This window comes from Nematolebias whitei, chromosome 1 (genome assembly GCF_014905685.2).
Source record: "Nematolebias whitei isolate Nwh7 chromosome 1, NemWhi1, whole genome shotgun sequence".
Lineage (NCBI taxonomy): Eukaryota > Metazoa > Chordata > Actinopteri > Cyprinodontiformes > Rivulidae > Nematolebias > Nematolebias whitei.
This window is the reverse complement of record NC_056498.1, coordinates 66,485,572-66,498,498: the sequence shown is the minus strand read 5'-3', so window position 1 is coordinate 66,498,498 and position 12,927 is coordinate 66,485,572. Positions and strand designations below refer to the sequence as shown.

Genomic DNA, 12,927 nt, shown 5'->3' with positions numbered 1-12,927 from the left:
CAGGGATGTTGGTGTTTTCATAACCCAAGTGAGTGATGTGTAAATAGAATTACAGAAACTTTTTACACGATTAAACTCGCTCATTTTCAACAAAAAAGACTGTAACACATCTATACAAAGACACAAATACAAAACGTATACAGTGAAAATAAATATTCCTATGTTTGACTTAGAATTATAAACTAGTGCAAGTCATAATAAAGTATTTATTTTTTGGTTCAGCAGTTCAGCTCCAAACTACGTGCCTGTTATACTCCACTATCAAGACAACGTGAAGCAGTTTAACAGATGTTTTCGCTAAGTGGCTATGTGAGCAGTTTCTTTAATCGTTACACAAAATTTATTTTTTTGAAGAACTTTTTCAGTTGTTGGTTGATTGTGAAGATTCTCAGTCATCCAGGACATGATAAATTCAAAAAGCTTTCAATACAAAAACAACTGGACTTTGTAACAGAAGACATTTCGCTCATCATACGAGGAGCTTTCTCAATTCAAAGAGCAGAGAGTGAGAGATACAGGTTATAAGGCTGAGTGAGATAACACACACACATATGTAGATTGGCAGTTCACACCTAAACACCTAAACAGTAGGTCTTTGTTCATCTAATTCACAGATGAAGCCCCTCTGTTCCCATCAGGTGTGAAAACCAGCTGGGAATCAGTCTTAAAGTTGCATTATATGTTTTTGAAAGTTGAAATCTGAGGCCTCCTCCTCTTTTAAGAGATGTTTTTTCTCTCTTTACATAAATTGCTTCCTTCACCCCCCTCTCAAACCATCTGTGTTCTCCGTCCAAAATGTGCACATTTTGGTCCTCACAAGAGTGTCCCTTATCTGTGAGGTGGAGGTGAACAGCTGAATCTTGTCCTGAAGAGCTAGCTCTCCTGTGTTGAGCCATGCGTCTGTGAAGAGGCGGTTTAGTTTCTCCAATGTAGAGGTCTGGACAGTCCTCGCTGCACTGGACCGCATACACTACACCACTCTGTCTGTGTATGGATGTTTTGTCCTTAGGGTGGACCAGTCTCTGTCTGAGAGTCCTGCTGGGTTTGAAATGTACTGGGATGTTGTGTTTGTTGAAAATCCTTCTGAATTTCTCTGATACTCCAGCAACATAAGGAATGACAATATTTTTATAGAGGTCCACCCTAAGGACAAAACATCCATACACAAACAGAGTGGTGTAGTGTATGCGGTCCAGTGCAGCGAGGACTGTCCAGACCTCTACATTGGAGGAACTAAACAGCCTCTTCACAGACGCATGGCTCAACACAGGAGATCCAGCTCTTCAGGACAAGATTCAGCTGTTCACCTCCACCTCACAGATAAGGGACACTCTTTTGAGGACCAAAATGTGCACATTTTGGACCGAGAACACAGATGGTTTGAGAGGGGGGTGAAGGAAGCAATTTATGTAAAGAGAGAAAAAACATCTCTTAACAGAAGAGGAGGCCTCAGATTTCAACTTTCAAAAACATAATGCAACTTTAAGACCGATTCCCAGCCAGTTTTCACACCTGATGGGAACAGAGGGGCTTCGTCTGTGAATCAGAGTAACAAAGACTTTAAGAAACTCCTACTGTTAAGGTGTTTAGGTGTGAATTATCAAACTACATGTATGTCTTATCTCACTCAGCCTTATAACCTGAACCCCTCACTCACTGCTCTTTGAATTGAGAAATCGGATGGGGAGCGAAACATCTTCTGTTACAAATAAAGTCCAGTTGTTTTTGTGTTGAATGTTTTTTGAATCAGTTGTTGGTTCAATTCATACGTTAAAGCTGAAGTGAGGTTTGACCTCTACAGACCCTGACTTGTAACACTGCTTTCTTGATATTTTGTATGTAAACATCTTTCTTTAAAATTTTTTATTTAGTCAAACATTTACAATAAAACAGAATAAAGTGAATGGAGGCTTAGTTATTAAGTATTTATATTTATAGTATATAATCAAAAGTAGCAATGTACACAAATTTAATAAGTGATCACCATATTCTTAATAACCTTTAAAAATTGGAAATTTAACATGGATATTCATTAAACTAGAAGTAAATTTAATAGTTTTAATTTAATTAAATAAAGATGGAAACAAAAATTTGAATGTGCAATAGTAGAAAGCTGTATTATTCAACATTAGGCATTTTATATTTGCTTAGGGCTCCCCAATATTCCTGAAACGCGTTACATTTATTTTAGATCACCCATATGGAGAAGTTGAAAGTAGAACAACGAACCATTTATTAGTTTAGACAGAAATTATAGCAATATTGTTTGCAGGTGAAAGGAAATGACGAGCAGAGTGCAATATTAGCTTCTGACAATTTTTAAGTTTGCAATAGCACAATATACAGATGAGATATTTCAGTTTTCTTCTGACTGCATAGCAGTTTGTTTCTTTCTTCTGGATTTCTGCCCGTTGAGCATCATAAATATATTCTAGTGCAACCATTGCTGCAATGTAGTACGAAAACAAAGGAGGTTCAAAGAAGCAAGGCAGAACTCAAGACAAGGAAAAGCAAGGTTTTACAAGAGAACAGGGACGTACTCAAGGAAGCCCATTTCTTCCACTATGATTAAAAAAAAAAAAAACAACTCATGAATTAAAGGTGTTTTCTCAAAATTGTGATTTAGCATTTCATAATTATGAGATGGCATAAGTCATCATTTCTGAGTCAGTAGCACATAAATAAGCAGTGTATATGTACATAGTTTTCTATAAGACCTGTGTAAAATGTAAAACTGGGTTGGTAAAAAAAAAGTCAATTTTAAAGCAAAAGTAGCATCTTAACAAAATAGGATACTCAAGAATAAATAATACAGAAAGAAAGAGCTCATAATACAGACGGGGTAAATTGGCATCGCTATAATAACTCATTTTTTTCAAGTTGGGTGCAATACTCTTCCCCAGCCGCTGTTCCTCCTCCGGTCCACTAGGTGGCGCTAGTGTACCAGTATTCTAGTTACTAATCGCCGGTAAAACCAAAAAGGAGAAAACCAGGAAGTAAGTTCTGCATGTTCTTTATGAAAGTTGAGCATTAGTTTTCCATATTAATATTTAGATTTAGCGTCTTAGTTGCTCTTCAATGTGATCTTTTACAGTCAAAATGAGTTTGCTGGCGACACGCTGCAGGTTGGCCGTATTTGCCAAAGTGAATATCCTGTTGTCTTTGAAGAAATCCTGCGTGTTGACTTCAGCGTGTAGCTCTACAGCCCAAACAAGGTGGAGGAGAAGTCAGAAGAAGCCTTCCTGGGATGAAGGTAATGTGTCCTGGGAGGAAAGGTTGTCTGATGCAATCACCCCTCTGTGGAGGCTGAGCTACGAGCAGCAGCTTAAAGTCAAACTAAAGCATCAGGAGAGGATCATGTCTCATCTTTCGATGCAGCTTTCAGAGGAGTTCCCTTCATCATCACCTGCAGGTAAACTCCGCTTCCCTGTCCTGCCTGTTCTCCCTTCCCCGGTTAGGAATGGCTACCGCAATAAATCCACATTTTCTGTCAACAAAGGAGTGGATGGAAATCCAAAGACAGTTGGGTTTTATGTTGGAACGGGCAAGGAGGGAAACATTGTCTGCATCAACGGAGACCACCTGCTGAACATCCCGGAGAAGCACAAACTGGTGGCCAGGTGCTATCAGGACTTCCTGCGTAGGTCTCCTTTGGACCCCTGCCTGCTTTTTCACGATAGGGGTCACTGGAGAGAGGTCACAGTGAGGACCAATGCACAGGGCCACACCATGGTGATAGTGTACTTTCACCCACAGACACTAAGTCCTGACGAGGTGGCTGTCCATAAGGCTGAGCTGGTGGATTATTTCACACAGGGGCCCGGATCGGTCTGCAAACTGGACTCCTTGTTTTTCCAGGAAAGTTCCATGACTCGCTGCACACATGAAGCATCCCCCTACCAGCTTCTGCACGGTCAGCCTTACATATATGAGGAGGTAATACGCATGTAATCTCTTATCCAGCTGCACCAGGAAGTGTTTTCATCACTGTTTGCTTTAAAGGTACTCATGGCAAGCCACAAAATAAATTGTAACCAAAGTTATCCTGAATAGGCCTGTTGAGATAAACAATAAATCAATTAATCGCACGATGAATGAAAATTATCAACCTCATTTTCATTTATCAGCTTTATCGTTTCTCTCTCTTTCTACTGAAGACACTGGATGACAAAAAGCTCAACTCCAGTGCTCTTCACTGACTCCTCCCTTTCTCTTTTCTCTTTAAAGCTAAGCTACGAGCTAAGCTATCAATCAACCTTTATTTAGACAGGTAAATCCCATTGAGCCTCGAGGACTCATTTACAAGAGAGACCTGATAAGCTAACAGGCCGACCTTGGGGAAGAAAACCTCCGTTTTGTCAAAGCTCCAAAATTCACGGTTGAAACCCGTGCCTTCGTGTAAACAATTGTTTTTCTCTGCAAAAAGAAGCTGATAACTTGTTTACTGCTTTTTTATTAAAAGCGTTGTGTGAAAAATGCTATGCTAAAGAGCTCAAACCAGCCGCCATTTTGAGAAACGAAAACAAAAGGAGACAGCCCATGTTGTCAGATCTCGCGATAGAAACAAGCAACCAGCTCTATGAAAACAAGCTCAACTGGCAACCCACCACATTGTGCACAACAGAGGCCGTTTGTAAACAGTATAAACATACATTTACTATGGCATTACACATAAACAACAACAAAATTATGCTTAACACTTTAAATAACATACTTTTAAGCTCTGATAAAAAATACATTTTGCATATGTAATTTTTTTCTACATATTTTAAAAACAAAACATCTTGACATCTTCATGTGAATGGAGCCCCCTAGTGGTCAGCCACAGTATGAGTGTTTGGGGAGCGTGCCCCACAGACGTATTTGTGTGTGCGCCTGTCGCCTCGCCAACTTGGGCGGGAGCGATAAACAGGAAACGAGGGCGTGGAAGGGACAGACTACCTACTACCACTCGTCAACTAGTTTCACTCGGAAAGAAAGTCAAGCCCAAATAAGTAACTTCACGTTCAAAACAAGCCCAAAAAAACCACAACCCGCGACTCACAAGATTTGCAAGCGACTTTAGAAAAAAAACAAGCCCAAAGTCTCTTATAATAATTGGACTTGGCAACTATGGAGCCAGCCCATGTCACGTCAAGGGGCCTCCCTCCCATTTTTCTTCAAGTATCACTCTGCTCGCTCACTCACTATCCATCCTTCGATTCAAACAGTATTATACTGCCATCCAGTGGTAAAAAAACGTACTACGCTCAAAATAAAATAACCAATATTTATTCTTAAATTTTACAATAATTACTAATTATTGTCAAATTTCAAACAATTTTATGACAATAATTTATGAGCCAATTAATGGCCCAGCAAAATTTGTTATCGTGACAGGCCTAATCCTGAACTGTATTAAATGATGCATGTTGGAAGAGTTTGCTCAAGTAATGTTCCAGATACACTGATAGGCAATTCTGAAATGCAGGTACACACTGAATGTAAACAAAGCAGTCTGCTGAATCCAATGAAAACCTTGCTGAAGGTTTGAGTCACATGATCGATCTACATTACAAGTGTAGAATTGAGGAGAGGTTGTTTAACTGGAAGTAGACAAGTGAATCTATAAAATCATGAGGCGACAGCAAATTTTATTCTTAAAGACTTGGAGTGACAAATTTGTCTTATTGTATTTTCCAGAGAAATGGAGGAAATCTACCTTGGTTTTCAAGTCTGTTTTAATTTAGACAGATTTTAATAAAAATTGTGCGTACTGAACATGCTAAGCAAAAACACAAAGTAATGCATCAAAATTGTCAAATTTTCCATCTCGCACGGCTCTACAGCAGACGTCGCCGTTACACTTCAGCTCTTTCCGTAAATAAACAAACACATGTGGTGATTGGCAGCTGTTTACAAATTTTAATTGCAAATTTTTAATTCAAGGACACATCCATTGATTTGAGCAAAATAAATATTTGTAAGTTTTGTTTCTTACTTCATGATTCTTTTTAAATGAGTTTTCATGACTTTGCAATGATTACCTTTAAATGTACACTTTAGACTGTAAAATATCAGACAAACATATGCTTGTTATATTACTTTAAAGCTGTGGCTCTTTTTTTAAACTTTAAACACTAATTTAGAAGCTGAAAACAAAGTTCTACATTTAGTTGTCATTAATAAGAACAAAAACATAAATAAACCATTTTTTTAAGTAGAGGTTCAGCTTTAGTATGGGCTCATGTTCCTTTTAGAGGGATTTGCTAATCAGGAGTTTAAGAACTTCTTTGTTTGATATTCTGTTTTTAAAGTCTTTAATTTCAGAAGTTGACAGAATCAGAATTTATGCAGTGATTTGGTGGTTTTTCTTGTGTTTTTTGGGACTCGCAGGTGCTGGGATTCAAGTTCCGCATCTCGGCTGATGCATTTTTCCAGGTGAACCAGACAGCAGCTGAGGTTCTGTACGGCACAGTGAGGGACCTCTGCTTCCCAAACATCAAGCAGGAAGAACAACAGTCACAAAGTGGAGACACTCTTCTGGACGTGTGCTGTGGCACAGGGGCCATCGGCATCATTTTATCTCCCAGAGTGGACAGAGTTCTCGGCATTGAGCTCATCGAACAGGCGGTGAAAGATGCCGTTCACAACGCGGTTCTTAACAACGTACAGAACTGTGAGTTCTTCCCCGGTAAGGCAGAGGTGGAGCTTCCTAGGCTGATGTTTCAGCTGAGTTCTGCCGGTGGAGGCCTCACGGCTGTGGTCAACCCATCTCGAGCTGGCCTCCACCACAAAGTGATCAGAGCGCTGCGAAACCAACCTGCCATCCGCAGGCTGGTCTACGTTTCCTGTAAACCTGATGGAGAGGCTATGAGGAACTTCAGGGAACTTTGTTGTGCTCCTAACCCACTGAAGAAGCTCACAGGAGATGCCTTTTCTCCCACTCTGGCTGTTCCTGTGGACATGTTCCCACACACTTCACACTGTGAAGTGGTGCTTCTTTTTGAGAGGTAGCAAATACATTTTGTACAAATGGGAGTTTTACAACTGGCAATATAAGCTGTAATAAAATTAGAATTTAAGAGGTGTTATAGTTCATAGGGTTACCTAAACAAATCACCTGGGAAGTGCAGATACACAAATAAAAACAAACAAGCTCAACTTGATACAAATACCTGCCTATGATATTACATAACATGAGAATGATAATAAAACCTACTTGAACTTAAACTTGAACATGTCCAAGGAGTGTGTGTAGCATGAAGAAGGCCTTTCCTAACCTCTGAACCTGAGGTAATCTCAAAACCACTCTGAACCGCTTTCTTTAAAGTTCTCTTGATCTGACTGTCTGATTGTTTCTGCACATTCATTGTCCTTTGACACCTATTCAGCTGCAGATTGATAAATGCTTACACATTTCAATTTTTTGGGGAAAAATCATTAAATTCATCAATCCATCATCCATTATCTTTACCTGCTTCTTCTTTTTTGGGTCATGGGGGGTCACTGGTTCCCATATCCAGCTGTTCCCAGGCCAACCGAGAGACCTAGATACTCCAGTACGTCCTGGGTCTTCCTTGGGGTCTCCTCTCAATCTGACATGCCGGAAGCACCTCCCTAGGGTGGCAGCCAGGCAGCATCCTTACCAGATGTCCACATTACCTCATCTGGCTCCTCTCAATGTGGGGGAGCAGTGGTTCTACTCAGAGTCTCTCCCAGATAACTGAACTTCTCACCCCATCTCTAAGGGAGTCCAGCTACCCTGCGGAAGAAACTAATTTCAACCGCCTGTATCCATGATGTCATTCTTTCAGTCACTACCCAGAGCTCGTGACCATAGGTGAGGATAGGAACGTAACCAAAGAGCTTTGCCTTACAGCTCAGCTCTCTTCACCACAACAGACCGGCACAGACTCCACAATACTGCAGACGCTGCACTAATCTGTCTGTCAATCTTGCGCTCTATTCTTCCCTCACTCATGAACAAAACCTTGAGATACTTGAACTCCTCCATTTGAGGCAGAACCTCACCCTCGACTTGAAGAGAGCAATCCACCCTTTTCCGACAGAGGACCATGGCCTCAGATTTGGAGGTGCTGATTCTTATCCCAGCTGCTTCACATTCAGCTGTGAACTGCTCCAGTAAGAGCTGAAGATCACGGCACGATGACGCCAACAGGACCACATCATCTGCAAAGAGCAGCGATGGAATCCTGAGGCCACCGAACCGGAAACCCTCCGCCTCCTGGCTGCACCAAGAAATTCTGTCCATAAAAGTTATGAACAGGATCAGTAACAACGGGCAGCCCTGGCAGAGTCCAACTCCCACCTTGAAGAGGTCCAACTTACTACCGGCAATGCAAACCAAACTCTCACACTGCTTGTTTAGGGACCAAAGAGCCCCCAATCTCATACTCACAGAGCACCCCCACAGTGTACCTCGTGGAACATGGTCGGAAAGCCTTCTCCAAATGTACAAAGCACATGTAGACTGTATGGGCAAACTCCCATGACCCCTCAAGTACCCTAGTGAGGGTAAAGAGCTGGTTCAGTGACCAAGATGGAACCTGCATTGTTCCTCTTGAATCTGAGGTTCAACCAACGATCTGACTCGCTTCTCAAGTACCCCTGAATAGACCTTACCAGGTAGGCTAAGGAGAGTGATGCCCCTTTAATTGAAGCACACCCTCCAGTCCCCCTTTTTGAAGAGGGGAACCACCACCCCAGTCTGCCAATCCAGTACTCCTGATATCTACGCTATAATGCAAAGACGTCAACACAGACAGTCCCACAACATCCAGAGCCTTAAAGAAGTCAGGGTGGATCTTGTCCAAAGCCTGAGCCCTGCCTCCACTGATCTTTTTAACTACCTCAGCAACCTCAGCCACGTTTATGGACAGACCAACCCTGAAGTCCCCCGACTCAGCTTCCTCCATGGAAGACATACCAGTGGGATTGAGAATGTCTGAGAAGTATTCCTTCCACCTCCCAACGACATCACTGGTTGAGGTCAACAGCACCCCACCTTCACTGAACACCGTTAATAAAGTGCTGCTTGCCCCTCCTCCGCCGGCTGATGGTTTGCCAGAATCTCCTCGGAGTCGACCGAGAGTCTTCATCCAAGGTCTCACTGAACTCCTCCCACATCCGAGCGTTTGCCTTAGCAACAGCCAAGGCTGTGGACCGCTTAGCTCTCCGGTACTCCTCAGCTGCCTCCAGAGTCCCACCAGCCAACAGGGCCCGATAATACTCCTTCTTCAGTTTGACAACCTCTCTAATCCAGGGTGTCCACCAAGATTTGTGGATTGCCACCGCGAGAAGCACCGACAATTTGGGGCCACAACTCAAGGCAGCCACTTCAACAGTCGAGGTGCATAACATGGCCCACTCGGACTCAATGTCCCTTGCCTAAATTAAAGTTGTTTATTTAATCATGACATGTCTGAGGCATGAATATTGTTTATTATTGTTTACAATTATTAGTATACTGAAATGTTCGTATAGGTTTGAACAAATTTTTCTCCTTTGCTTTTGGGAAAGAAGTTCACTTCAAATGACGGCACAACTGTTTGTAAAATCTTTGGGATCAACTGAGATCAGTTGTATCAAGTGAAGACGCCAGATAATCTCAGCGAATGTCTTGTCACCATCTGGTAACTCCCAGGGTGTCCTTGGACTGTTTGTTGTCTGTCAGTTCCGTCTTCGTCTCCACATCCTCCACTCTCACTGTAGTCACCTTGGACGAGGAACTGGCAAGATCCCCTGAGGGGCTCCTGAGCTGTAACCTGTCTCCTGCGTGGAGGGCTGAAGGCCTGATTAGCTTCTGAATTCCTGGAAAGACAGAGCAACAGCAGCCACATTTTCCAGCTCGATCCGGTAAGGGACCAACCTGGTGATTACATGAATGTATTGGGTCTGATAATATTTTAATCTGATGCACTTCATAAAAGCCTTGCCAATCCAGCTGAAATAAAAGTCCTTCATCCAAATCCCAAATGCAAACTATCAAATAATTCAAGTTTATCTAAATTCTTGTGCAAATTAAAATGAATTTTGTTCAAATAATTATTTTGTTTGTAGATAAATGAAATTTAATCCTTGCCTTACCTTAATTATTAAACCATCAAGTCCAAGTAGTTACTTAACAACTACTTCTTCAAGTTTTATTCAAATTCTTATTCTTCATTATTCATCTATTTTAATGTTGTGTTGAGGATTCTATTTTTTTTTGTAATAAAATTTCAAAAACCAGATTTAGTCTCATCTTCATTTGGATGAATATTCATTTATTTTGTCCCCTTCAATTAACAAATTCTACTTCTGTTCTAAGTTGTGATGATAAAATCGTGAATAAATGAATTAACCCATTATTGCGCAGTAAATTGACATGGTGCACAGATTTTAATGAATAAATATGACCCTGATCTCCTTCACTACCTCTCACTATTACAATCTGGAAAATGTATTAACAAAAAAATGCATCAAATTTGACTTTCACAGAAAACAAGATTTGAATTCAAGTCATCTTTACTGTGGAAATACACAATCTAAATCTGATTACCTAGAATTCCTTGAAGGAATGCTTATCGCCCGCTGCCTTTCATGCTAGAGTTTTAAACTAAAATCATCTTATGTGCAGAAAAATAGTTGCAGCTGTTTTGGTCAAACCTTAAAAGTAACATAATTCTCATGTAAAGTCCTAATAAAAATGTTTAGTTAAAGCGCTGAGACAAAATCACAAATGGTAAAATGTTCATATTTAATATTTCAGGGATATTTTTTTCCTCATTTATTGCTGTGACAGTTGCCTAAAGCCTCCTAGTCTGTGTTTATACAGCAGGTGGCACCATGCCCACTTAAGATTGATCAGCAATGACCTCAATTATCTGTTTCACAACGTCTGTGTCAGTTCATTCCAGGTCACTCACACCATGAGTGTACAGTAGGAGTGGTAAGATGTCCTCTGAGAGGTTACCATCGTTCATGTGAGCTCATACTCCCAGTCAGAGGAATTCAAAATTATTTTAAAAGTGGTTCAGATGTTCAAAATCTCTAAATGATCTCTGCCGTCTTATACCAAAAGATGAGATGTGACTTGTTAGGATTTTACCTGAATATCTAAATGCAACAAAAATGGCACAAAGTGACCTGGTTATGTCACCCAGACTGCCTCTGGGTGACATAATCTTTGTGTCATAAATGAGGAGACTTTGTAGCCTCGTGCAATATTTATTCACACGCATAGCCACAAATCAAGATGGATTTGGAAGATTGAGCAACTGATTTTGTCTGATTGGGGGAAAACAAGTGGAGGGAGGTCAACACAAGTTGAGGGAATAGCCAATGGGATATTTACAACCGGTGGCTTCTGTTTCCACGCCGAGCAGTTTGTTGCATTTAAACGCCCTGAGGGGTGACAGCAGCTCTGCAGACTGAGGATCGAGTCACCGGTGTTGCATCTTTAATCCTCACATCCATCGGATATTTGAGCTGGGGACCTGCAGAGGAAGAGCAAACTGTGAGTAGACCTCGGCAGAAGCAGCTTGAGTCGAATTAATTTGAATGAGTGTCTTTGATGAGAAGATGATCCTCATCTAGGATGCATCATTTAACACAAAATAAGTTTTTCATTACAAAGAAAATGAAATTAAATAGACAAAACTTTAAGCTGTATAAAGGTAATAGAAGGGAGTAACATTAATAAAATACTTTACAATGCAAATAAACCAAGCTCTCTAACTTTATTATGTTATAAATCTAAAATTAGTATTTTGTATGTACAGACATTTCAGTACAAATTCTTCTACCAACATTTTGTCAAGTTATTTCATTTTGTTTTAAAACGCAATAAAAAAATGCCAATAAAAACATTACTAATCTCTTATGAGAGCTTTCTGTTGACAGGTTCCAGGTAATGTTTGTGTTTAAGGTTCTTTGTTTCGGTTCATTTAAAAGCTTAAATGGAGGAATTATAAGATGTCAGAAAAATGTAAACCCGAAATGACACAGCACTATAGAAATTGGCAAAGACAAAAAGTGTACATTTGGCGGAAGATCTAGTTTCTGCGTGTCTCTGAGTGAGTGTGTGTGTGTGCGTCTAAAACTTCATGAACTACTGGACAAATCATAATGAAACTACCAGATTGTAATTATTAGATGTACAACAGTAACTGATTACTTTTGGAGTCAGCCTGATTCAAGGATGCCAGAAAACCCTAAAATACAAAAAGTCACTTTTACAGATATTGACCTAAAACCTGTTGTTTGCTGCAGTTTAACAGATATTGTGCTAAAATTTGGTGAATATGGCTTGGAGTCATTTACAGCACATTCCAGCTTAAAACTTCAGCATTGACTGTTAAAGACCCTCTTGGTCTGTTAGCAAAATATCCCACAAACCACCGGATGAATTTTAATGATTTAAAAAAAAAATTGGTTACATCTGGAGTCAGTCTGATTCATGACAGATGCCCCAAATGATCAACATTAGCATGAAAAAGATAGAAGTCAAATCCACAGACACGGAGCTAAAATCTGATGTGGTTGTAGCTGAGAGTCATCTTCAACACGTACTCCGAGCGTGACATATTGCGCAGGGTTTTGACCAAAACAGCACCAACTTTGTCATTATAGCTAAAGCTCTGACAATAAAGGTGGCGGGCGACAGGCAGTCCTTCCAAGCCTTTAAAGAGCCTGTAGCTCTGAATGAAATGTGCTTTAGTTGTTTTTTTATTTTGTGTCTAACCCACAGCAGCAGAAACAGCTGCTGCAGCTAGCAGTTTATCTTGTGTCTGGTTGAGCTTTATAAGATGCCAGCTGAGGAGCCTCCTGCAGCTTAGGAGCCTCCTGCAGCTGAGGAACCTCTTGCAGATGAGGAACCTCCTGCAGCTGAGGAGCTTCCTGCAGCTGAGGAACCTCTTGCAGATGAGGAACCTCCTGCAGCTG

At 40.8% G+C, this 12,927-nt stretch overlaps 2 protein-coding genes across 2 annotated transcripts in view; both read left to right on the top strand.

Moving 5' to 3' along the window:
• Nucleotides 1-2,973: 2,973 nt before the first annotated feature.
• trmt2b (tRNA methyltransferase 2 homolog B) lies at nt 2,974-7,239 on the top strand. The gene is made up of 3 exons (XM_037686862.1): nt 2,974-2,996; nt 3,095-3,936; nt 6,376-7,239. Exons 2-3 carry the CDS (start codon nt 3,100-3,102, stop codon nt 6,994-6,996), a joined length of 1,458 nt encoding a protein of 485 aa, XP_037542790.1. The 5' UTR covers nt 2,974-2,996; nt 3,095-3,099; the 3' UTR covers nt 6,997-7,239.
• Nucleotides 7,240-11,415: 4,176 nt separating this feature from the next.
• The window catches only part of scdb (stearoyl-CoA desaturase b), an 8,981-nt gene continuing 7,469 nt past the window's right edge, over nt 11,416-12,927 (top strand). The window contains exon 1 of the mRNA XM_037686851.1: nt 11,416-11,500. The gene's annotated coding sequence lies outside the window, so the exon portion shown is untranslated. The remainder of the gene's footprint in view (nt 11,501-12,927) is intronic.

What these genes read in the sequence shown, in the direction of transcription:
- trmt2b (XM_037686862.1), top strand. Translation starts at nt 3,100, where the DNA reads ATGAGTTTGCTGGCGACACGCTGCAGGTTGGCCGTATTTGCCAAAGTG. An exon ending in AGCCTTACATATATGAGGAG is followed by an intron (nt 3,937 to 6,375) that starts GTAATACGCATG and finishes TGGGACTCGCAG; the next exon opens with GTGCTGGGATTCAAGTTCCG.